At 41.7% G+C, this 26,983-nt stretch overlaps 1 protein-coding gene across 2 annotated transcripts; it reads right to left on the bottom strand.

Annotated features, from left to right (window-relative positions):
- Nucleotides 1-14: 14 nt before the first annotated feature.
- Nucleotides 15-26,983, bottom strand: CEP68 (centrosomal protein 68). Of its 2 annotated transcripts, none has more exons than XM_081345402.1 (7): nucleotides 26,889-26,983; nucleotides 11,870-11,985; nucleotides 8,872-10,290; nucleotides 7,355-7,477; nucleotides 4,851-4,947; nucleotides 3,319-3,481; nucleotides 15-376 (listed from the first exon to the last, which is right to left on the bottom strand). In XM_081345402.1, the coding sequence occupies exons 2-7, from the start codon at nucleotides 11,912-11,914 to the stop codon at nucleotides 373-375; spliced, it is 1,851 nt and encodes a 616-aa protein (XP_081201528.1). In that variant the 5' UTR covers nucleotides 11,915-11,985; nucleotides 26,889-26,983; the 3' UTR covers nucleotides 15-372. The 2 variants fall into 2 exon arrangements, with proteins under 2 accessions (XP_081201528.1, XP_081201529.1); XM_081345403.1 differs by lacking the exon at nucleotides 26,889-26,983 and adding an exon at nucleotides 23,998-24,263 and having other exon boundaries at nucleotides 3,289-3,481.

Below are 26,983 nucleotides of genomic sequence, written 5' to 3'. Positions count from 1 at the left end.
CAACACAAATCTGAAAATGAAGTGCTGCTACTTTAAGAAATCCATTCGTGGTCTGACTTTCAAACCAACTGCAGCTATTTTTTTTTTGAGGCTCAAGTGGAATTTGTGTCTCACATAAACACTTCTGAATAATTTCTGAAGAATGCAGAGCCCTGGCAAATAAATATCCTAATTAGAAGTGCATTATTAAACCTCCAACATCAGAAGTTTCCTTTCCACACTGTTCTTTGTTGTACCTTCTGAACTTGGAAATCAAGCTTGATGTCATTGTAGCACATCAAAATTTTGAAGGAAAAGTTCTTATTTCTTGAATAGGGAGCCTCATATTATTTATGGATGTAGTTATTTCATTTGTCCACATCAACAGAAATTTTATCTGAAATAAAATCATAAACAGCTGTTCTATTTCCATTCTTCTCACATTTTAAATAGAAATTACCAAGTATCACATAACTGATACATTATCTGAAATGAGGAATTATTCAAATTAGACTTATACCCTACATAAATAAAAGCAAACACTACATTTTTTAAAATGCTGATTCAGGATTTTAAGTTAATTTACAGTGCATTCAGAAAGTATTCAGACCCCGTTCACCTGTCAATTTTGTTATACTGCAGCCTGATTCTAGAGTTGCTGAATTTCATTTTTTTCTCAATAACCTACACTCAGTACCCCATAATGACGAAGTGAAAACAAGTTTTAAAATGAATGTAAATTTATTAAAAAGAAAAAACTGAAATTATACTTTGGCATAATTATTCAGCTCCTTCACTCAGTACTTTGTGGAAGCACATGTGAGTCTCAAGTCTTTGGGGGTATGACACAAGCTTTGCACACCTGGATTAGGGGTTTTTCTGCCATTCTTCCTTGCAAATCCTCTCAAGCTCAGTCAGGTTGGATGGCGACCATCCAAAATGGTCAGCCATTTTCAGGTCCCTCCAGAGATGTTCAATAGGGTTCAAGTCAGCACTCTGGCTGGTCCATTCTAGTACATTCACAGAGTTGTCCCTAAGCCATTCCTGTGTTGTCTTAGCTGTGTGCTTAGGATCGTTGTCATGGAAAGTAAACTTTCAGCCCAGTCTGAGGTCCTGAGCACTGTGGAACAGGTTTTTATTGAGGTTATGCTTGTACTTTGCTCCATTCAGCTTTCCCTCAACCCTGACCAGTCTCTCAATCCCTGCTGCTGAAAAACACCCTCACAGCATAATGCTGCCACCACCATGCTTCACTGTTGGGATGGTATTGGGCAGGTGATGAGCAGTGTCTAGTTTCCTCCAGACATAACATTTAGAATTGAGGCCAAACAGTTCAGTCTTGGTTTTGCAGACTTCAAGCAGGCTTTCATGTGTTTTGCACTGAGGAGAGGCTTCCATCTAGCGGCGCCACTCTGCCATAAAGCCCTGATTGGTGGAGAGCTGCACTGATTGTTGTCCTTCTGGAACTCTGTCATCTCCACACAAAATCTCTGGAGCTCAGAGTGACCATCAGATTCTTGGTCACCTTTCTTACTAAGGCCCTTCTCCCAATTGCTCAGTTTCACCGGGTGACCAGCTCTTGGACGAGTCCTGGTTGTGCCAAACGTCTTCCATTTGAGAATTATGGAGGCCACTGTCTTCTTAGGAACCTTCGGTGCACCAGAAATTTTATTGTAGCCGTCCCCAGATCTGTGCCTTGAAATAATCCTGTCTCTGAGCTCTGCAGGGAGATCCTTTGACCTGATGGCTTTTGCTCTGCTACAGTACGCATTGTCAGCTATGACACCACCTATGGAGAGGTGTGTGCCTTTCCAAATCATGCCCAATCAATTTAATTTACCACAGGTCGATTCCAATCAAAGTGTAGAAACATATTAGCAACGAGCAAGAAAAATGGAGGCATCTGAGCTAAATTTCACGTGTTGTTGCAAAGGATCTGAATACTTTTTAATAACGTTACAGACATTTCTAAAATTCTGTTTTCACTTTGTCATTAAGGGGTACTGAGTGTAGATTAAGGAGAAAAAAAAATGAATTTCAACAACTAGAATCAGGCTGCAAAAGTGACAAAAGTGAAGGGGTCTGAATGCACTGCAGGGTAGTCCTGGATTTACAACCATTTGTTTAGTGACCGTTTGAAGTTACAGTGGCACTGAAAAAAGTGAGATGACCATTTCTTGCACAACAGTTGCAACATCCCCTGTCACATGATCAAAATTTGGACACCTGGCAACTGGGAGAGCCAGTTTAATCTAGTAGTTATAAGGCCTTAGCCATGAAAGCCAGCTGGGCGACCTTGGGCCAGTCATTCTCTCTCAGTCCAACTCATCTCACAGGATTGTTGTGGAGAAAATGAGAGAATGAGGATGTGTTGGTTAGTCTGCTGCTTTGAGTGATGTCTATAAATAATAAAGGCGGGATACCAACAAACAACCTGGCATGTATTTATTAAACTGCAGTGTACAGGGGTCATGTGATCACCTTTTGCAAACAGATTCACTTAACCACATTACTAACTTAACAACAGCAATAGCACTTAATAGACTGCTTCACGGTGCTTTACAGCCTATTTACAGCCCTCTCTAAGCAGTTTATAGAATCAGCTTATTGCCCCCAACAAGATAAAAGAATAATAAAAAAAGGAATATAGAGAAATCCAGTGGTGCCTTCATTCATTATTCTTAAATCACTATTCTTTTCTGTGAAATGTTGAGTATTCTTTTTAACGCTAAACTTGCCCAAAACAGATGTAATTGCCTAGTTTACTCTCATTAACAACTGCCATTCTTAACCACTGTGGCCAAAGCCACACAAGCTGTGCAATTTGGAGAGTTGTTTCACTGTGGAACCCTTGGTGCTCTCTGAGCTTGTGTTTGTTTGCAGACATTTCCTGACAAGATAACACCATAAGTGCTAGTGAGTGTGGGGTTTGCTCCCTCTTTACACACAGTAGTTTGCCCTGTCTTAGTCACTGTCGGTGTGGGTGTGGTTTTTCTCCTTAGTATATCCTTGATTAGAGTACAATTTTTTGTTTGTCTAGTGTTCATCCCTGCCTATCCTAGTGTTGGCTGCTGGAAAGGACGTGTTCTAGTCTTTTTGTTTGCTTCTTAGCTTTTTTTTTTGTTTCACCATTTCTGGAGGAACAAGATTCAGGAAGGCAACCCTAAATCTCTTTTGATTCATTTGTTTTTAAGGAGTTGAGGACAGAATTGATGTTTCGCTAGTTCACAATGTAGAAAATTCCACATGGCCTTAGCATGAGATCCAGGAAAATAGACTTCAACAAAAAATGTATTATTTAATATCTACCCTTCCCAGCATCTTTCCCCTCTGGCTTACTCAGATGTATCTTCGTGGACCGCAGTTTCTTGAACATCGCAATGCTTCCTCAAGCCGTCATCAAGAGTATGTATTGCTGCTAAAATAGATTCATACAATCGTTCAGCATGGCTTTTAAGCATATCCGAATGTTTGGCAATCAAGCCAAGAGTTTTCTGTAAAACTATTAAGCAGAGTAGGATACAAATTATACCATGCAACAGCTGAGGAGCAGGATATAAGCATGCTTTTCTAAATGCCTTCATTAGAAGAGAAGAGAAAGTGCTAGAGAATCTCGCTCCTTTGTTTAACCATGCGCTGATTAGAAACGGCACATATTCTGCCTCTTTCCCATACGTTTACAAAGGGACAGGTCCTGGTCTGAACATTAAGCTATAATGTGTTTTCTCTCAACTTCACCTGATGTGTGAAGTTAGCCAGCTTACTCTCCCTTAAGGATTATTGTAAGATAAAATTACAGGGAAGGGGGAAAAGAAACTTAAGCTTCTTGGGGAAAAATGGAACATCCAAATAACATCATAAACACGTGCTAGAATGTACAGGTTAAACTATCACGGCCACGAATACTTTACAAGTTCTGCAATTCAACCCTTTACAAATAATGAACTAAATTTTGAAAACACTTAAGTTTGCCCAATCACCCAAACTTAAATTGGTTCGCCTTTCAGAGAAAAAGTATATGTGTTTCAATTATTTCAATGTGTCTTGAAGCTATAATCCTATTTCCTACCTTCCCAATTACAAGGGAACGTATCCTTAATTTGGTTTACTTCTGTGTAATATTTTAAATCAGGGGTCTTCAAACTTGGCCCTTTTATGACTTGTGGACTTCAACTCCCAGAATTCCTCAGCCAGGCACGCTGTTTTAGATCATATCACAAATCTGTTTATTGAAATTTGTGTAACTTAAGACTGAAATTCTGTATCTAATTACTAGAAGTAAGTCCTCCTGACAAACACCTTAAGACTTAAATCCAACTTCCCACTTGCAGGCTCACTATTTCTAAAATGAGAGCTAGAAATCCTAGTGTTTAAAAAAATATATATAACTATTTTCCTTAAATGAGGATGGGCCCCTTTTAGAGGTATTCACCTAACTATGATATTCAGCATTCATGTTTGAATTTATGATGGCACTGAATGAGTCGTGCTACCAGTCTTTGAAGTTCTGGCTATCGGTAGCTTCCTTACAACCACCTGACTGCGATCTAGGTGCTTGGCATCCAGGTAACAAATGCAGCTCATAGCATCCATTATCACTATTTGCAACCTAGTTTCCTGGCAAGGTCAATGGGAAAGCCAGCAGGAGGTCACAAATGGTGACTACGTGTAATCTTTACTTAGTAAACCTTATGGTTATTCACTTAATGATGGCTATTGGAACTGCTGGAATTTCTGTCACTAAGTAGCATGTTCACATGACATTCTACTTCACAATGACTTGCTTAGTGACAGAAATTCCAGCCCCAATTACAGTTGTTAAGTGAGGACTACTTGTATTTTCAAACTCCTGTATGTGATTGATTCCTTACCTGGTGAATTTGTTGACATGCATTTAAGAAGTTTTTCCCCATCATTCAACACACTTTCAGTCAATGCTTGGTGCTCAGCTAAGTCTTTTTTGAATTCCTGTCAAGAAATGTGAAATGTAATGCACAAAGTAGGAAAAAATCATAATATGGTTGGTTGCCTAGAGCAGGTCCCATTCACAAGAATTAACTGACTTGTTTATCAGAATGTGTGTGATAATGGATTTTTTTAAAGAACCTAACAAATTAGCTATTATTCAAAGTAGAGCAGGGGTCCCCAACCTCTGATCTGTGGTCTGGCACTGGGCCGCGCAAACAAGCGAAGCCCCACCGCGGAATGTAGGCAGAATGAGAAATCATGCCTCCCTCTGGTCCGCGGGGAAAAACTCCACGGAACCAGTCCCTGATGCCCAAAAGGTTGGGGGCCGTTGAACTAGAGGATACAAGTTCAAAAAAGTGATGAAATCCACTGGGAGCTTTAAATGCAATAGATTAATTTTGTCATACAACCCTCACAATCTTCTCTAAAGAGTGAGAAAACTGACTATAGCAGATTTGGTGAATGACATCCGGCCAGTGCAAAGAAAAGAGGAAGGGTGACTGCATAGATTTCTTAAGCATTTTATGTAATAGTGAAATGTTAGCCAAATACATTTATAAGTTATAACACAGGCTTAATAAAAATGTGCTTAACATTAATTTTTGATACTTCAATTTGTTAACGAGGTTGGGCCCCAATAAAATCCCACTTTTGCTTGCAAGCATGTTCTCTTGAAATGAATGAACCCCCTCAATCTGTTTAGAATTGCACTACACAAGTTTAATATTCTCCCCCCCCTGCCTCAGAGTACTGTAGTTAGCAGTCAGACCAATAAGCAACTTAGTTCAGCATAGTGATCCTTCAGTAAAGTACAAAGGGCAGGACATTCAAGAACTATAACACGGATTCCTTTACTGGTTTACATTTTGATGTACAGTATTCCATGTTTGGGGGACGCGGTGGCTCAGTGGGTTAGGACGCTGAGCTTGTCGATCAGATGGTCGGCAGTTTGGCGGGTCAAATCCCAAGTGCTGCGTAGCAGAGTGAGCGCCTGTTACTCATCCCAGCTTCTGCCAACCTAGCAGTTCGAAAGCACATAAAAATGCAAGTAGAAAAATAGGGACCACTACGGTGGGAAGGTAACAGCGTTCCGTGCGCCTTTGGTGTCTAGTCATGCCGGCCACATGACCACGGAGACTCCTCGGACAAGCGCTGGCTCTTCGGCTTTGAAACGGAGATGAGCACCGGCCCCTAGAGTCGGAAACGACTAGCACGCATGTGCGGGGGAACCTTTACCTTTACTTATTCCATGTTTATTTGGAAGAACATGTAAACTTCAGGCAAAATATAAAATGAGTAGCTCACTTGAACAGGAACACAGGCCTGGCTCACAGAAAGAAAGGAAGAGAGAACGAATGGGAAAATAATGAATCAGTGTTGGTGTATTTATACCTCAGTTTCTACTATTTCTACCCAAAGATGCTGAGTATATACTTTGGAGCCTCTAAGTAAAATGGCGAAAAAAATAGGCAAATTCATGCTTTTACCAATCTTGCTGCTTAAGTAGCTAAAGTTTCGTGAGGGAGTTCATTTATTCCAACTCTTTCCCTGTGCAAGTCACCAAGAGTTGCTTTGACTGCATTAGTATAGGAATATGTGTAATACATGATGAAAGAAAATCTCTTCAAAATTATAGCCAGACAGCAGTAATTTTGTCCAGTTACTGGCTAAAAGCTAAGTGGTTTCATGTGACAGAATGAATTACTTTTGCAAATTTTGTTTATATTTTAATCTGCCCAACAACAGTTGTTCTCTAGAATTTAGAATTAGAATCAGCACATTTAGAATTATTAGAATCAGCATCCAGAATAAAGTATGTAAAAGATCGATATGTGTGTGTGTTTTGTGTGTGTGCCTCCGAGTCAGTGGACTCCTGCTGTCTTGCCTGGACAGGTCTTTGTTGTTTTGACAAGGTTTTCAGAATGGGTTACTCCTTGCCTCCTTCCTAGGCTAAGAGATGGAAGATTCACCCAAGAAAGTCACCCAGCTGTTTTGGACCTAAGGCAGAACTGGAACTCCCAGTATCCCAGTTTCTAGCCTGGCACCTTAACCACTGCGTCAAACTGGCTCTTACAAATTCCATACAGGGCATTAAAAGAGTTCAGTGTTTATGCTGATTAAGAACTTAACTAAAAATGTTTAATTGAACCAAATACTTTTGATAAGAGTTCATACCATTTTACAGCTATCTCTAACTGCCACTTTCAAGCATCAATTCTGCCAATGCAAAGAAATACATGCAATGACTTAGCATTATCTTTCCAATGTCTTTTACAAAGGGCTGCAAGAAAAGGTTAGCAATTGTAGGCCTGCATATTACCCAAGTTGCGTAAATATACATGTATTACAAGTGTAATGAAAATGAACCCCACTATATTGAAATTCATGAAGGAGAAAATGCAGTTACCAGGTAGTTTTGAAATGATGCTTTAACACTTTCAATGTCTGGCTTGGGAGGAACCCAGCGATCTATAACTTCTGCCATTTTATGTAGCCAGCGAATGAGCTCTTCCAACTGATAGCAAAACATCTGTATAGATAATTCAGAAAAAAGTATTAAGCTACATTCAAATTTGGAGCCAGTGGATTTGATCAGCTTAAGCTGCACGATTGCCACAGATTATTCTAAGTATCCATTTGCAAGGAAACAGGAATATTTACCAAGGATATCACAATGTTTGCAAGACTTCAGAGTGCTAGCTTAATTCTACAAAATACTTATTTAGATACTTCAAAACAATAAAATCCAAACATCTCTGAAATTAAAGAGAAAAACACAAAATGGGACTATTTTAGATTTCTGTGAAGAACTTTTCTTACTGAAAAACCACATGGGAAATTATGGGGAAACTTCAGCGGATTCCTAATTGCAGCTGAAAGCATTGAAGTTGGCTGCCCTTCATACATTCAAAGTTCAGAAATGAGGCCTACCGATAGGATCAAATGGTAGAAAGTGAAAATGGTCAGTGACAAGAACTTTCTAGAGCAGAGACCCCCAACCTTTTGGGCACGGGGATTGGTTCTGTGGAGAAAGATTTTTCCATGGACCAGAAGGGGCATGGTTTCCATGGATGGGGCTTCACTTGTTTGCGCGGCCCAGTTGCTGGTATGCCACAGCCCAGTGCTGGTCCATGGACCGGGGGTTGGGGACCCCTGTTCAAGAGAACCACAAGATTCTTCACGGCAGGGAACCGAGAGTCATGTATCACCAGGACTGGGCAACTCATTCAAAGCAATATTCTGTAAAGGGTATTGGTGCAAGCAAAGTACTTCTTTGAAGTGCTTGAAGGGTTGGAAGTTCAGTGTAGCTACTTCAAGAGTTTTCTTGGGACATTTATCAACAATGTTCTGTGATACTGCCCCAAAATACAGTAGATATACATATATAGTACAACTACTGTATGCAGAAACGTTGCTTCAAAAAAAGCTTTTCACAAATCCCTACACAGCTATTTATTATATTGTCATATTAATTTGTGATAAGCTAAGGATATAGAAGACTCCATAGTCCATCAATGGACAAAGTCCTCAAATTAAAAGAACAGGATCTGGACAGAATAGCATAGGATTTAATAAGTAGTTGACTTTCTTGCTGGAATCCCTGGGAATTCAGAAAGTACAACACCGAATAGTGGAATGTTTCCATTTAAACAGAATGTAAATCATTCTGTTTGATGTACAAAAGAATACCTCAAACTCAAAGGAAGAAAAGATATGTTGCCCAGCAGTCAAGGTGAGATAATCTATAGTAGTGTGAAAAGTTTCGTTAATTCTTCTGAACTACCTATATTCATGCAGTTTGATGACTTACAGTATGATTTGAGCTTCCACAGAGACAATGAACCCCAATGAAAACTTTAAAGTATACATAATATGCTCAATTTTAACACGACGATGTTCAGATTTAGGTTTTTAAAAAATTACCTTAATACACTGTGCAAGAGAGTAACGGTCCTTCTTTTCTTCCTGGATAGAAAAGAACTCTGGGCATCTCATTTCAAGAAAATCAGTGCCAGCAGCTTCCCTTGGCTCATTTTCATGGTCCTTGCTGGTTTGATCCATTTCATCAGGTTCTTGGAAACTGCATGTATGGAAAGAGTCAGAGTACAATTCCCACTGGCTCTCATTGCCATCACTGTCTCCTTGAATCTCTGGCAGAAGCTGCTGCCCATTCACACTGATGCAGGGGAAGTCATCTAGTTCCTGGCCATGTTCCGGCTTCTTTATAGTCAGTGTAAGATCAGTTAGCTGCTGTGCCAATGTCTCTAACTCCTTGAGTCTAGGTGGTAAGGAGAGATATTCATCATCACTGGCACATACTTTCTGTAAGGGCAATATACTTGTAGAGCGCAAGACGTTTCCCCTAGCAGCTGTTCTCCTCAAAAGACACTCGTGTCTATTTTTGTGGCATCCTTGCTCAATTACAAAAAGGGAATTAGGTGGCTCGAGGCATCTAGGAGATAAACTAGGTGACATCCCTCCAGAAAGGCCAATTTCGCCACCTGCCAGGGACATTTTCCCAACGGGTGATATTCTGTGCTGAGAAACTGGAACGGAGCATTCCAGCTTTTTCGAGAAAGGACTTGAAAGTCTCTGCAGAGCAGTAGGGCTCTCCCTGGTTTGGTGTTCTGGGTCCCACATACTCACAGACTTCAAGGTACCCTCAGGGGAAATGGAGAGGCTATCAAGATCAATTCCAGAATCGTGGACAATGGAATCTTTGAGGTTTTTGGCAAGCTTGTATTTGGGCCGTAAAGGGTAAGTATAATCAAGCAAGTCCTCGTATTCTTTATTAGGATTCCAAAGCGGAGACTGACGGTCTGGTGATGGTGGTAGAGAATCAGGTATTGCACAAGCCCAGTAATCAGCCTGGAAGGAGGACATTCTTCTCGTTTGCCCCGCTATAGAGCAGCTTCTGGTGGGTGTTAGTTTCTGCCTGCCCAGTTTGGGACTTTCGTCATAGTCAGTCAGACTGCTCTGATGCCAAGGGACAGGCGTTTCATACGATGGACAGGCCCCAGTAGCTGAAACACTTCTTGATCTTTTTTTCAATTCCTGCGGTTCAAAACCGGTGTCCTCCAGAGGTTGTAAGGAACTGAAACTTCTAGGCAATACAGACATTTTGGCACTGAAATGTGGGCTTCTTTTACCTGACAAATGCCTTGGAGTGGACGAATAAGGGATAACTAATGCTTGTCTCCTACAGTCGGTATCAGGATTGCTAATGGATCTGGCAGCAGAACTGAAACAAGTAGCGCCTGGAACTTTTGTTGGGAGAACTCCTGGAATTTCCAGCATACCGTGAAATGGCTTAGTTCCATCAGAGCTCCTCACTGTATTCCTCTGAACAGTTTTGTTTCATAAAGGGGAAAACGAAAAAGAAACGTCATATTCCCGGACATTTAATTCAGAGTAGCGAACTATCTTTAGCTTAACTCACAAGCATTAAGTCGATATTTACATGGATTTAAGCCGTGAGCTGCGACTGCTCTATCCATCAGTAGATGGATTTTTTTCAATTAAATGTATATGCCACCCAAATTCCAGAGATTCATAAGATACATTAAGTGTCATATAAAATGTGCATTATTTTAAACATAGCACCATATCATGTATGGCAGAAAGCTAAGAATATGCAAATATACCCACTCAATTCCTGTTTGAGAAACCAGCTGCAGGAGCCACACAACAAGGGACAAATTATATTAAAGGACAAAGAATGATGTGCTTTACTTAGCTAATGGCTTTATTCTCTGGTACTTTCCAGGAAAACGAAGCCCAGGTCCCACACTTTCACATCATACTAAGCTTGATATCCATTCTGTCTCAGAGCCATTCAATACAATCTGGAACAGCATAGCTGTCTCCAAGATGTCTTACACCTTAGCATGATGTACAGACAGAGCCATAGTTGTGAAAAACTATTCACATTTTCTTTGGGGAAGAACAATAGTTTTGTAATCAAGAGCTCTGGAGAAGACTAATATCTCTTATTAAAACAGAAAAATTGTACTTCTATTTAAATCTGTACTGGGATAAAAAAAAACCCAAAATTAGGATTGTTATAGATCTGCATGAAACAGAAAACCAAAGGAAGAAAAATAAATGAAGAATCTAACTGCAGGGCAGCAGGAAGGAAGCAGAGGCAACCTGCTTTATATTAATTAAGCTATCATCCTGCATAGTATCATCTAACCAAAGTTTCAATTTTTCACAGGGAGGAGATATAAAATATACATGGGCATAAGTATTGCTCCAACTATTTACTCCAGGTATTTTATCAGGGAGTTTAGTGTTTGACAATATTTCATATGACTTTTATCTTTCCAGCATTCTCCTTTTTGCCACTAGAGACTACATAAGTAACAGAACATTAATGATCAAAGTCTCCCGCAACATCGAATAGTTGTGCCCAGTGCAGAATGAGAAATACAATCCATCGGCATCACTGTTCACCTAGGTCAGGGGTAGGCAACCTCGACTCTTTTATGACTCATGGACTTCAACTCCCAGAATTCCTGAGTCAGCTCAGGAATTCTGGGAGTTGAAGTCCATGAATCATAAAAGAGCCGAGGTTGCCTACCCCTGACCTAGGTGCAGAATAAAATGAAAGATACGCTAACCATGCCCTTGCTTAGAAGAGGAAACAAATATATTTCCACACCTTTACTTGCAGAAGTATACAAACTAGAGGGCCAGAGAAATCTTATCAACGAACATGCTAGGAATACATTTTTTTATGTAAAACACCCAAGATAACCACAAAGAAATGCTGATGCTGCTAAGTGTCTAAAGGGTACACATCCCTTTTATGAATCTCTATATAATACACCAATGGCAATATTTAATCTTTTTTAAAAAAAATACATACATTCTTTTGCAGTAAGATGATTAGCATAATTCAGATAAAAAGTACCCTTACCTGCTGCTTTTCAGAGTACAAATCACTTCTGCTAAAATGCCGCATGTCATTGCCATTAACGATTTTGTAAATGAGTGACTTTCTTTCCAGGTACTTTGAGGGTTTTTTGGTACAATCTGTTAAAAAGCACCAAAAATAATTACGTTTTTGATTCCTTACACAAACACCAGAAAACAGTACAATCAGTTTCCTCTTATAAGTATGGAACTTTTGTTCTCCATTCTTTTACAAATAGTCCTTCCTTCGCAACTGTTCAAAGTTATGACAGACACCTCCCACACAAACACACACATAGTTACTTATGACCAGGTTTTGGAGTTCCGACGAGTTCCCACCTCACAGACATTGCATTTACCAGCATCCCACTGTCACCTGACTATAATTTTTGGCATTTACTTCGGGTTTCTGGCAAAAAAATGCTAATTGGATAAAATGGATTGATTTGTTAAGGGCCACCGCAAAAAAGGTCGTAAAATTGGTCACTGTCACATGTAAGTCGAGGATCACTTTAAGGGTCAGCTCTTCATCTTCTGCATCCGAGAGCTAATGACTCTTCCTAATTAACTCAAGGCAACACAAGTCTAGTCCTGCATGACTTTACCTATCACACCTGACCCTCCCACAGCATCTAAAGGAGACTTTTTTTTAACCTCTGAAGTCATCTATAAAAACAGATGTGTTTAATTTCAGTACTTCAATCCCAAATCTGAAACAATGACATAAAACCCAAGATAATTATTTTCTAAGCACTAAGCTTGCATTGTTATGCCCTCTCCTCAGAGCTGGCTTCAGTGGGACTGAACTTCATGTGAAAATTCAGCTGATTTCACTGTAGACTTTAAACTGGATGCATGTTCACTTGGGACAAAGTTCTAGATCAGGGGTGTCAAACTGCCGGCCCATGAGCCGGACGCGCCACGACAAAACCGTGCCCACCCCATTGCCGGCAATGGGGAAAAAGCTCCGATATGTCGCACGACGTCATGTGACGTCGCGGGTTTGACACCCCTGTTCTAGATAGACAGGCTAGCAGACAGAAAGAAAAAGGAAGCTGGGGGGGGCACTGATTATAACAGAATTGTTTTCACCAATTTTTAACCGAATACTATAGAGGCATGGCTTAGTACATACATCCCTTAGAAACAGAGAACAAATCAAATGACCTTTGTGTTATTCACATATGTCACTATTCCAAATACAGGTGGTCCTGGACTTACGACTGCAAGTGAGCCCACAATTTCTGTTGCTAAGTGAGACAGATAAGTGAATTTTGCCCCATTTTACGACCTTTCTGGCCACAGTTGTTAAGTGAATCACTGCAGTTAAGTTAGTAACACAGTTGTTAAATGAATCTGGCTTCCCCATGACTTTGCTTGTCAGAAGGTGGCAAAAGCTGATCAAATAATCCTGGGACACTGCAACTGTCATAAATATAACTCAGTTGCCACGCGGCTGAATTTTAATCACATGACCATGGGGATGCTGCAACAATTATAAGTGTAAAAAACGATCCTAAGTCACTTTCTTCAGTGCCGTTGTAACTTTAAACAGTCATAAATGAACTGAATGTTGTAAGTCAAAGACTACCTGTATGTACAGTCTAAATATAATGCCTGGTTGAGTATAAAGGCTGAGGATTGTTGTTGTTGTTAGTTGCGAAGTCGTGTCCGACCCATCGCGACCCTATGGACAATGTTCCTCCAGGCCTTCCTGTCCTCTACCATCTTCTGGAGTACATTTAAGCTCATGCCTACTGCTTCAGTGACTCCATCCAGCCACCTCACTCTCTGTCGTCCCCTTCTTCTCTTGCCCTCGATCTTTCCCAGCATTAGGCTCTTCTCCAGTGAGTCCTTCCTTCTCATTAGGTGTCCAAAGCATTTGAGTTTTAGCTTCAGGATCTGGCCTTCTAAAGAGCAGTCAGGGTTGATCTCCTCTAGGACTGACCGGTTTGATCACCTTGCAGTCCAAGGGACTCGCAGGAGTCTTCTCCAGCACCAGAGTTCAAAGGCTTCAATTCTTTGGCGCTCAGCCTTTCTTATGGTCCAGCTTTCACTGCCATACATTGCAACTGGGATAAAGGCTGAGGATAAGTTATTCCTAAAAAAAATTATGCTACCAGTTTCAAATTGACTAATGTGTTCTCAGAGCTGATATCCATATTATCACCATACCAGTTCCAAAACCACACCAGCAGCCTTCAAATTTCTTTCCCACTTCCTCTTACAATTTGTAGGAGCATCCTCAACTTTGCCCTTCCTATCTGCCATCTCCTGTAACATCGTCATCAGACAGGAAACACTTGTTTCCACCTTCTTTCAAACAGGAATCTCTGTCAAAACCAGCAGCCAAAGAGAAAGGAAGGATGCAGGAAAAAAAAGGGCAGACAACAATTAGATATATTCAAAAAGAAACAAAAGAATTGACACTTGCCCAAAACAGTCAAGCGCATTTTCTGGTTCAAATTAAATAATTCACTTCCCCAGGCTGTAGTTTTAACTCAAATTTCATTTCTTAACAAAGAAACAACTGAGACTATTAGCCTGGAGCTTAAGGATGAACAAGATACTGCTCAGTCACGGACTCATTTCTAGGAAAACTGCTGTGTGGGGTCCCCACTCATCAAGGAACAAGCACACTTGTCACCAGTATGATCACAGGCAGATATTGGAAACAAAAGGCTTGGATTTCATCATAGGTAAACATCTTCCAATGTATCACTTTATGTGCGCCCTCTGAAAGAGCAAATCTGTCAGAAAGTGTAAAATGCAGGATAATTCCTCAAGTACAGTCTCCGTTAAAATTTATTTATTTTTATTTTTTTATTTTAACCCCATTTATATCCCGCCCTTCTCCGAAGACTCAGGGCGGCTTACAAGCTTAGCAGTAGCCTTCATTCTATGTATATGCCTGCTTATTAGGGCTTTCGCCCCCCACCCCCCAAGCGGCATTTTTACAAAGTCAGCTTATTGCCCCCAACAATCTGGGTCCTCATTTTACCTACCTCGGAAGGATGGAAGGCTGAGTCAACCTTGAGCCTGGTGGGACTCGAACCTGCACTAATTGCAGGCAGCTGGTGTTACTTAAGGAGGCATTAGCCCACTGCTCCACCAAGGCTCCACCAAGCAATGAGCATTTATGTTTCGTTCCAAGCTATCTTCATGTCCTGCCTGTGTACAATCGAAGCTGCAGTATTAAAGCCCACAAAAGTTTCTCCTCAAATATGCTGGGACTATTGTTGCGGTGGCTCAGTGGGTTAGGACGCTGAACTTGTCGATCGGAAGGTCGGCAGTTTGGCAGGTCGAATCCCGAGTGCCGCGTAGCAGAGTGAGCGCCTGTTACTCGTCCCAGCTTCTGCCAACCTAGCAGTTCGAAAGCACGTAAAAATGCAAGTAGAAAAATAGGGACGACTACGGTGGGAAGGTAACAGCGTTCCGTGTGCCTTTGGCATCTAGTCATGCCGGCCACATGACCATGGAGACGTCCTCGGACAAGCGCTGGCTCTTTGGCTTTGAAACGGAGATGAGCACCGGCCCCTAGAGTCGGAAACGACTAGCACGCATGTGCGGGGGAACCTTTACCTTTACCTTTATTGTTGCTTACCGCAACAATGATCTGCCTCCCTACCACATAACACATCCAAGTCGGCTGGCAACCAATCTGATCTCATGCCAGCCCTGCTTATAAAGCTACCCAGCCCTCAAAGACAACTCTGCTTCCTGTAGAACTAGACAGACATCTGAACCAAAGCTCCCACAGGCCTTTGCCATTAGCCGCGCTGGGTCTTGGGAGGTGTCAGAATGCTCAGACCCTGTATAAAGCTGCTGCAGGCCACATGGACTCCATTTAATCCGCCAGGACTTCACCAACTGGTACAAAGAACTACTCGGCAAGTACAATTATTATGCACCTCAAGGCAAAGTTTTGTCTTCCCTGATACGAGAAGTAACAATGAGTCTTTCTGAACAACCACCCCTCTTTATGCATTCGCCTATTCCTGCCAGCAAGATCAGTGGCAACAAACAGCTCAGGAGATTAGCATTCCGTGAAAAATTTAATTCACACTTGGCAAAAGTTGTTCAAAAGAGCTTTCTGGGGAAAGCGGTGCTGGCTTGCTTCAAAAGAAGGAGCCTGCTGTAGCGCAACCGGAGGAAGCCTTCCAGATCCGAGACCCTTTGCCCTCTGCTTCTTTCTCCTACTAATGCAAAGCTACTGAATTGAAGTGAAAGTTCTCTAGGCATTCAACACGCCTTTTGCTTTCATTCAGCACAGTTAAAACAGTTTTAAAAGGAGATTCACAGATTCGTGGAGGAAAAGACAGCGACTGTGACTCTATTTAACTTTCAAAATAAGGCTATCTATATCTATATATCATCTATATCTCTATATGTATCTATCAGAATAAGGCTATCTCTCTCTCTCTCTCTATCTATCTATCTATCTATACATAGAGATAGAGGATAGAGATAGAGATATCTATACAGTATATCTCTATCTCTATCTATCTCTATCTATCTATCTATCTATCTATCTATCTATCTATCTACATCTATAAAAGGGACGCGGTGGCTCAGTGGGTTAGGACGCTGAGCTTGTCAATCAGATGGTCAGCAATTTGGTGGGTCGAATCCCGAGTGCCACGTAGCAGAGTGAGCGCCTGTTACTCGTCCCAGCTTCTGCCCACCTAGCAGTTCGAAAGCATGTAAAAATGCAAGTAGAAAAATAGGGACCACTCCGGTGGGAAGGTAACAGCGTTTCGTGCGCCTTTGGCGTCTAGTCATGCCGGCCACATTTTATACACACACACACACACACACACACACACATATATAGATATAGATATAGATATAGATATAGATATAGATATAGATATAGATAGATATGTTAAATGCTTGTTAACTATTTAGATTACCTTGCTGGGCCCCAAACATGGGACAAATCTTTATTTCCTGTTTCGGCCTAACCGAAGGCCATCCACAGGCGGTAGTCACAACAGTGACAGCTCATATTTGTGTAAATTTTAGACTGTTAGCAATCTAAAATTTACACACACACACACACACACACACACACACACACACACATATATATAAGTTGCAGAAATAGAAGATGTAAGACAGTGTATGTTCACCCCGTAGATTTCCCAAGAGTTTCTACCTATCCACTATGGAAGACTACCGTATGATTGATGATGTAATCCTTTCAACTGGCTCAACAGGCCAGTCCTCTTATTATCAACTTTAGCTGCTCACAACAATAGTTATAACATACAGAATATTTTAGGACCGTCCTTATACATGAAAAGCCAGAATCTTGATACTGCATTCTATGATATGGATAAGCTTTCTTGGAATTTTTTTCAGTAGTGACCTTTAAGGACCAAAGCCACCAGGCAAAAAAGCATCTGATGAAGGCCACCATTCTACTTTTGTTCTATTGTATCTCAAGTCCACAGCTATGACACGAAAGTCTCATGACAGATTCCATGTCAAGTAACTCAAGACAATAAACAAGAAAATTGGAAGCCAATCAGCACTGAGAATCGAAACATCACAGGCCAAGATGATTTTTGACCCTCCCTTAGAGATTTTACAAGGAGACAAAATATGTTAACAGGAAGGCCCATGTGCTATTTTGATACTCTGTGCTGGCAGGCACTGAAAATGACAGAGGATGTATCAAGGCCTGGGAGAACTCCTTGGTTAGTTTGGAATGACAATCCTTTCCTGCTCTCCCCCCCCACACACACACACACGCTAAGGGCAAAGGTGGTAAGAATGCTCCCTTTGCCTCCATGATAGCACTGACTGTATGATGTGATAATATAATCGTGAAGATAACACAATCTCCAAGTAGCTTATCTGAAACAAACAGCACACTGCAATCTTAATATTACAAAAGATAAAAGCAAATAAATGCTTCAAGTATTTTGCACTGCTTGCACAATAAATCAGCTTAAAGAGATGGTGCTCCCAAAAGGAATCAGAAAGTTGCAGCTCTGAACGGGTGGCAATCCTCTAAAAGTGCAAAAGAGTAAAGTAAGCATTTATGGACCTTTATCACAAGCATGAAACAAGATCATATTCAATGTCCTTTTCCAAATATTTATTATTTGAGCATCTGCTATTCCACCATCGTGGGAGCTCAAGATAGTCCAAGGATAGGAATTAAGATTAAAGGTAAAGGTTCCCCAGCACATGCGTGCTAGTCGTTTCTGACTCTAGGGGCCGGTGCTCATCTCCGTTTCAAAGCCAAAGAGCCAGCGCTTGTCCGAGGACGTCTCCGTGGTCATGTGGCCGGCATGACTAGACGCCAAAGGCGCACGGAACGCTGTTACCTTCCCACCGTAGTGGTCCCTATTTTTCTACTTGCATTTTTACGTGCTTTCGAACTGCTAGGTGGGCAGAAGCTGGGACGAGTAACAGGCGCTCACTCTGTTACGTGGCACTCGGGATTCGACCCGCCAAACTGCCAACCTTCTGATCGACAAGCTCAGCGTCCTAACCCACTGAGCCACCACGTCCCTAGGAATTAAGATTAGGAAGAATTAATTTTTATAATCATTCAACGAAAACTTTGACCGAGATTCCCACAGAAACACAGGATATTAATAATTATTAGTAATAAGCACTGTGTATTTTTCCCCTGTATTCTTAAAACTACCACAGGCTTCTCTTGATTAAATAAGTTCATTATCCATCACATTATACAATCAGAGCCACGGCCACAACCTTAAAATGCTAAAGGGAAAAAAACTTCATACGGTAAATATATTTTCACCTACACAGCACTTTACAAACTTTTATGAAGATTACAACTTTAAACTGCTGTAGGAACCTGAACGAAACTCATTTATCCATTCACTCTGTATCAACCCACCATTACAAATTGCCATTTCAATCCTGGATTCACAAATCTAACAACTGTAGTTTTTATTCATGTAAACTGAACCTGGGGGAAAAAACCAAGTAGGATGTGGATCAGAAACAGCTTCACACTGCTGAAATGTGAATTTTGCCCACTGAAAAAAGTGACTTACGGGAGCGTTGTAGCATCCCCATGATCACTGCATCAAAATCTGGGCACTTGGCAGAGGGCATGTATTTACGATGGTTGCAACGCCCTGGGGTCACATGATCACCATCTGCAATCTTCCCAGCCAGCTTCTGACAAGCAAAGTCAACCAAGGAAGCTGGATTCACTTAACTGCATGATTCACTTAACAATCACAGTGATCTGCTTAATGTGATTAAAAAAGGTTGTAAAATTAATTTTACTCACTTAACAACTACTCCAATTGTGGTCACAGGTTGAGGACTACCTAAATGCTAGTATATAACTGTTATTTCAGATTTAAATGTTTTGATACACAAGGTTTTCCTTTAAAGGAAAAAAAAAGAGATTCCTGCAATCAGCCTCTGAAGAATTCTAGGGTATAATTATTTTTTAAGAAACTCTTAGTTGCTATTCAGCGTTAAGGGATAGCTTGTGTCTTCCACAGCACAAGTATACAAACAGATATCTCAATGATCCAAATGATTTCCATTTGGAAGCTACATATTTAAAAATTACCTTTAAGCTCCATGTTGCTTGCCAGAGTGCCAAAATGATTGCAATATCAATGCCAGTTATTAATGAGTATTATATAAATGGATGTTCCTACATTTTTAAAAATGTATTCTTTTATTGCTTTTTAAAGTAACAAAACATCACAAAACAAAGAAAAAAAACCCAAATATCTTGTCAACAACATAGAAAGTGCTTCTAAAAAGTGGATGTATATCATTTCAGCAGCGGCTAATTACAATACTGTAGAATTGCAAATGGGACTCTCTTATCAAGTATTTTTCTTTATTTCTTTTGATTATATGGGCACTCTATATAGGTTTTCATGGCAAAAAGAAGTATCTTGCTATTGAAAAAATACCACTGAGAAAGCTAATTTTCTGGTTTATCTACAGTCCTGCTATTCCATTGTAGAACAGGCTCAATCCCACTCAACGTTTTTGAGATCACCCATATACTGGTATCTACTTGGTTTTCTATAGGAGTTACCAACATTAGCAATTCTACAATAAAGTTTGATGGGGAAAAGAATTTTATACCATCCAAGATAAGACTATGGTTTTCACAGTATGGATTCTTTCAGCACTGGTTAATTCTGATTCAGTTTAGGGACAGAAAATATATAGTCCTTGACTTAAAACCATAACTGAGCCCAAAATTTCTGTTGCTAAATGAGATATTTGTTAAGTGAGTTTTGCCCAATTTTTACAACTTTTCTTGACACAATTAAGTGTATCACTGCAGCTAAGTTAGTAATAAGGTTAAGTGAATCTTGTTCCTCCATTGACTTTACTTGTCAGAGGGTTTGTTTGTTTGTTTATTGATTGATTGATTGATTGATTGATTGATTGATTGATTGATTGGATTTGTATGCTGCCCTATCTCCCAAAGGACTCAGGGCGGCTAACAACAATAAAAACACAAAATACAAACATTAAAAGGTATTAAATCAAATTATCCCATAAATAGTCCGATTAAAAACACAATAAAACAGAATTAAGAAAACCTCCCTTCCATCAGTCCAGGTCAGCCTGTTGAAAAAGCCATGTTTTAAGGTCGCGACGAAAGGAACGGAGATCCGGGGCCATCCGGAGCTCCAAGGGGAGTTGATTCCAAAGGGCAGGTGCCCCCACAGAGAAGGCCCTCCCCCTGGGGGTCGCCAGTTGACATTGTCTGGCCGACGGCACCCTGAGGAGGCCCTTCCTGTGTGAGCGCACAGGGCGATGGGCAGTCGTTCCTGGCAGCAGACGGTCCTGCAAATATCCCGGACCTAAGCCATGTAGGGCTTTATAGGTAAGAACCAGCACCTTAAATCTCACCCGGAGGGCAACCGGTAACCAATGCAGCTCACACAGGAGGGGTGTAATATGGGAGACACAAAAGCAAACAAGACACGAACCATGAAACAGGAGCTATTCAAGCGGTTGCCTTCAGCAAACCAGCCCTCCCACGCATTCCCCTTTTATACAGTTTAGGGCGTGGCTTCTCTCTGCCTCCTTCCGAGGTGCCCCATTGCCTTCCTCTGTTTACTTCTGATTCACTGCCTCCTGCGTTGGGCGTCCTTGAACAGGGCCAGCTGTGGGTCATCATCATCCACGCTGTCAGGCTCACACCCCCGGGAAAGTAGGTTGAAACCAGAGGGTTGGAGCGTGCAACTGCTCGAAGACAGCGGTGGCGCACTCCCAGGTTTTGGTATGGCCCTCTGTTCATCCATCTGCCGCCGTTCCCAATCACCGTGGGGATCGCTGTCCCCACCCCTTCCCTCCAAGAACCCTCCACCCCGTTCCCCCACCGCTGCGACCCTCAGCCAACCTGGACTGAACTTGATCCGGCAGAACCTCCCCACACTTTAGCCGAATCTTACATTCCTCCCCCCTCCCTAACCCATTAAAAAAATACATAAAAAACACCGTAACTTCCTCTTTGTGCCATGCCACCTCTCGAGGTCCCAAGACCCGTCATTAAGAAAAAGGCGACACAGGTTAGAAGGCCATTCCTGAGAGGGGGGGGACTCCCTCAGGGCTAGCAATTTAGCCACAGAATAAACCAATGTAAAGGCCATCAGTAACAATCAGACAGCCGGGAGGGACGAAATTGGCAAAAACAGATGGAAACGTAAATGATGGAAATAAGCCAAAAGTTACAGTAGATGATCATATGATCACAGGATACTGCAACTGTCATAAATATGAACCAGTTGCCAAGCATCTGAATTTTGATCATGTGACCATGGGGGTGCTGCAATGGTCATAAGCGTGAAAAATGGTCACAAGTCACTTTTTTCAGGGGTCACTAAATGAACTGTTGTAAGCCAAGGACTACCTGTATTTCCACTTTTCTTGGTTAACCAATTTTCCACCTACCCAAAGATGTAATAGCTTACTAACATGTAAACAGATTAAACCAACAGCTCCATTTTACATGGCTTGAAAAAACCTTAAGATCAGTTTTTGTTCCTTTGCCAATTCTTCTCAGCCAGGTTTAGAAGGGGTTTTACAGTACACTTTGAATGTCTATAGACTTCTTCCACACTCCAATTAAGAATAGCCTAACTCTGTATATAAGCAAATCACATTTTCCAGTTTCACTCCAAATTTTTAGCCACGATGAACAGTTTTAGCAAACTTTATTTCTGACTCTGGTCTTCATAAAATATCAGCTTCATAAAGTATCAGTGTTGGATTTCGTTTTTCTATAATTCTCCAGCAGGTCATCATCAGGCTGGTGGCTTCTGCTTCCTTCTTCTGGGAGAAGCATGTGGTAGTGGCTGTTTGTTCCTCTTTTTTAAACTGCCAGAGGGGGTGTGTTCTGTGGGTGGAGGTGCGCTCTGATTGGCTGGGGGATTAAGTGTGTTCTGATTGGGTGGGAGTGTGTTTTGAATGGTGGGTGTGTTCTGATTGGGTGGGGGTGTGTTTTGAGTGGATGGGCTGGTCTCAGCTGCCAGCCTTAGACCTGAGCTGGTGAGTTGTGCTGCTTTTGTTCGGCTTCGTGTTTGTGGTGGTGCCATGTTTTTATAGTGGGTGTCAGTTTGCTTATTGTGTGGTTTGGAGGGGTTTAAAGTGGCTGATGTTGCAGCTGTAGTTAGGTTTCTGTTTTGTGGTTGTGCGTCGTTATCATTGTGGGTTCGGATTTGCTTTTTGAATGGTTGTGTGGTGGTGATGTCATGTGATGTTATCATGAGTTTGGGTCTGGTATCATTCTTGGTGGTTGGGACTCGTCTGTCAATCAAGGCGGGTTTCCAAATGGCTGGTAGGCGAGAGGTATCATCTCGTTTGTTCATGCTGTGGGGGCGTTTTTCTATCTCAATGGCTTCTCTGATTATTCTGTTGTTAAAATGTTCGATTTTGGCGATAGTTTTGGTTTTTTTAAAATCAATTTCATGTCCCGTGGCTTCAAAGTGTTGGACCAGGGATGAAGTTTGTTCTCCCTTTCTGAGTGAGTCTTTGTGCTCTTCAATGCGTGCACTTATTCTTCTGTTGGTCTGTCCGATGTATGTGGTGGGGCAGGTGGTGCATGGGATTTCGTATACTCCTTGGTTTTCTAACCCAATTGTGTCTTTGGGGTTTCTTAGGATGGTGGATATTTTTCTGTCTGTGTAGAATGTCTGTGTAGAATGTGTATATATACACACACACACACACACACACATACACATACATATATACATATACACATACACATACACATACACATACACATACACACACACACACACACATATATATATATATATATATATATATATATATATATATATATATATATATATATATATATATATATATATATATATATATATATATATATCTGTTCATCCTGCTGGAGAATTATATATATATAAAGACTTGCTGCACAAATCAACACATTGCTTTACAATGCGTCTTCTGTGGTGTTTTTTTCCTAACAGAATCGAGCTGCCAATCTCTCCCACACAGCTAACCAAGCCCCTGGATTCGTAGCGTTCCCGGAATTTCTGGACGCTTTGACTGCCGTCGGAGGAATTCTATCTGGGTGCAGATATTAAAACTCCACAGGTGGTCCAACTGCATGATCTGAAGCCATCAGAAAGACCCCCTCGCACTTACAAAACTAAGACAGACTCGGCCGATAAAGAAGAACGGAATACGTGGGAGCGAGCCGTAGACGCATGCAACAAACAGGCTTTATCGAAGCAAAATTATGCAAGCCAGGCGGAAAACTAGACGCCCCCGTGCTCCCTTTCCCCATGTTTTGCCCACCGAGCGAAACCGGCTGCCACACTTGCAACACAGTCTGAGATGCCCAAGCTAAGTAAGAAGGCAGGGCTACAGAACAAAAGGCACCCTCCAGTTGCTATCAACTTGCAGATCTGCTGCCGTTTCCCGCTCGAAAAAGGAAAAGCCGTCCCCGCTTCCCCCCGGCATACAGACGATCCATACTCGGGGGCTCTGGGCCCGATTCTGTTCTCGCAAGATAAAAGAGGCACCATTTCACGCCGTCACTACAGCAGCAATTTCAGCCCCCCCCCCCAAAAAAAAAACTGCTTGGCCCCGACTCGGAAAGCTCAGAAAAAGCACCGTCTTTACCTGGGAGACCAAGGAGAGCCTGCAACCGTAGGTCGCTTCTAACTCCTCCGCCTCGGAAAGCCTCCGCCGACGGCCAAACCCCCCTCGAGTGCAAGAATAATAATAATAAAAAAAGGCTCCTTCGCCCGGGCAGGCTGCGCGCAGGCGCACTCCCATCCTCCGCGGGATTGCTTCCTTTTCCAATCAGCTCCTTCGGCGCTGAAATTGGATACGCGGAGAGCCAGCCAATCCAAAATCGGCTCCCTCGGTTAGACGGGGCGGGTTGCCGGAGCTCTGATCGCTAGCTGCGGCCTCGCTGCGTCGGGATTTAGGTCTGAGCGGTCTCTCAGGGGGAGGGGTCCTTCCCGGGCCGAAAGGGAAAGAGCGAGCCGTTAGTTGACGAAAAAGGAGGAGGAGGCGCGGCGAGAGGGAGGATATACATCAGGGGTCTTCAAACTTGGCCCTTTTATGACTTGTGGACTTCAACTCCCAGAATTCCTCAGCCAGCATGCTGGCTGAGGAATTCTGGGAGTTGAAGTCCACAAGTCATAAAAGGGCCAAGTTTGAAGACCCCTGATATACATGCTTCCACAGAAGTCCAAGAAAGCATTAGACAAAGCATCATTCCACAGATCAGAAGACAAGAACAGAATCAACTTAAAAGAAGACAAAACAGCCGTCAGAAAACTAAACGAGGACCAGACCATCACCATCTTACCTGCAAACAAAGGCCGGACCATAGTTGTTATGGACAGAGCACAATACCTACAAAAAGCAAAAATACTGGGGGACCAAGAAATCTACATCCCAATCAACATTAACAGAATAGAAAAACTAGACCACCAGATCAAGAGAGCCCTCAGTGACTTCACTAAGAAAGGCCAAATTATCAAAGAGGAACAGTGGCGGATGAGAAGCAGCAGACCCATCCTCCCTGGCATCCTCCCATGCTTCTATGGACGCCCCAAAATACACACACCTGGTGTACCCCTCCATCCAATCGTATCACTACCAGTGAAACCTACAACATTGCAAAAGAATTAACAAAAAAGATTGGGCACCTCACAAGAGGAAGCCAACACTCCATTAACACTCCACTAGAGTGTCTTCAAACAATCGGTGATGTGACTATAAAGGAGGAAGAAATCATGGTCTCATTTGATGTCACAGCCTGTTCACGTCTATAGATCCAGGATTAGCCAAAGAATCCATGACTGCTTTGCTCCACAGCACACCTAACTTAATTGAATACACAAAGATTGAAACACCCAGGATTATGGATCTCATATAAACCTTTGCTTCACTACATACTTCCAATCTGATGGACATATTTACCAACAAATTAAAGGAACACCTATGGGATCACTGCTTTAAGGACTTATAGCGGAGGTCGTCATGCAACATCTAGAAGCCATAGCAGTTCTACAAATACAACGGAAAATATGGATCAGATATGTAGATGACACCTTCACCATAATAAAAAGGACCAATTAGAGAGCACTCACAGAACCATCAGTTTTAAAGAATCCAGTTGACTAAGGGAGAAGAAAACAACTTGCTACCCTTCCTGAACATCCTGATCAGCAGAGACCAAAATAGCAAAGTAGAAATGCAAGTCTACAGAAAAACTACCCATACTAACCAGGTGTTCTACTACCAAAGCAACAACCCAACCTCCCACAAGAGAAGCTGTGTAAGGACCCAAACACACTGCAGCAATCCAGAACAGCAGAAAAAGGAAATAGAGCGTCTGTACAACACATTTCAATAAAATGGATATCCACACAACTTTATGAAAAAGTCCTTGACCATTCAACCCAATACATCACGGCCAACACAAACCCTAAAAAGAATTACACTGCCGTACATCAAGAATATCTCAGAAACCATCAGCAGACTACTACAATCACATGAAATCAGCATCGCACACAAGCCAACTAAAGCCCTTCAAAACATCCTAAACAGACCAAAAGACCCAGAGTCGTCTACAACATATAATGTAAGCACTGCAACAACCACTATGTAGGACAAACTGGCAGATCCACGAACACTAACTACCAGTCAGAAGACACACTGAAAATTCTTTAATTTCACAACATGCAGACAGATTTAATCATAGTTTCAAATGGGAAAATGTGACCATCCTAGACCAAGCTGAGTCCAAAAATGCCAGGGAATTTCTAGAAGCCTGGCACTTAGACAAATTAGCCATCAGTAATACATAGTCATTAACAACTTCTATAGACTATGCAAAAGAGACTATCACCCAGCCCAAAAAGGAACAAAAAGACCCAAGCACCTCTCCATCAGCAATCAGCGCCCAGATCAGCATAGATTAACTCCAAGATTAACATCAGACCAACAATCAAGAAAACAATACCCCAATCAAGAAACTGCCAAAGAAGCCAACAGCAAACAGTCCAATTAAAGAATCTCTAAGACTACTCCCACCAACACTGACAGGTAAGCCACTAGAACATAAATTGACAGCAAACAGCACTCCTTTCTAGCACTGATGATGTTACCAGTTGGGTAACAAAACGTCTGCAAGAAAATAAGCAAGCTCAGAGAGCACCAAGGACCATCACGACTCTTTAATCCAGCGACCTTCGTTCCAGCAGGGGTGGCTACCAAAAGAATAAGGCCTTTTGCACAAGTCTCCCTATATTTCCAATGTACTTTCTAGGCAAAGATCTGTGCTGCCCTTTCGTCATAATTCCAAGTTGGCATGTTTTACATTTTGTGCTGCTGTGTTTGGAGTCAACTCGTAAACTCATCTTGCAGATTTTTTTTCCCTGTACAGTTTTGTTATAAGTGATACATTACAATTCCTCTGTTGACGGTCCTTGGGAGAGTTTATCAAGGAAATATTTAATAAACTTGTAAAATATCAGAACACCATTACTGTGTACCTTTTCTGTTTATTGCTGAAAATTGTCCAGAAATAGCACTTCAGTTTTTGTTAGTTTCCCAGAAACTGCCATCTGACTGCAAATTTCAAAAGGTG

This window comes from Vipera berus, assembly GCF_964194415.1.
Source record: "Vipera berus genome assembly, chromosome: 1".
NCBI lineage: Eukaryota > Metazoa > Chordata > Lepidosauria > Squamata > Viperidae > Vipera > Vipera berus.
Note: the sequence above shows the minus strand (reverse complement) of the source record. Positions and strands in the feature narration are given on the sequence as shown.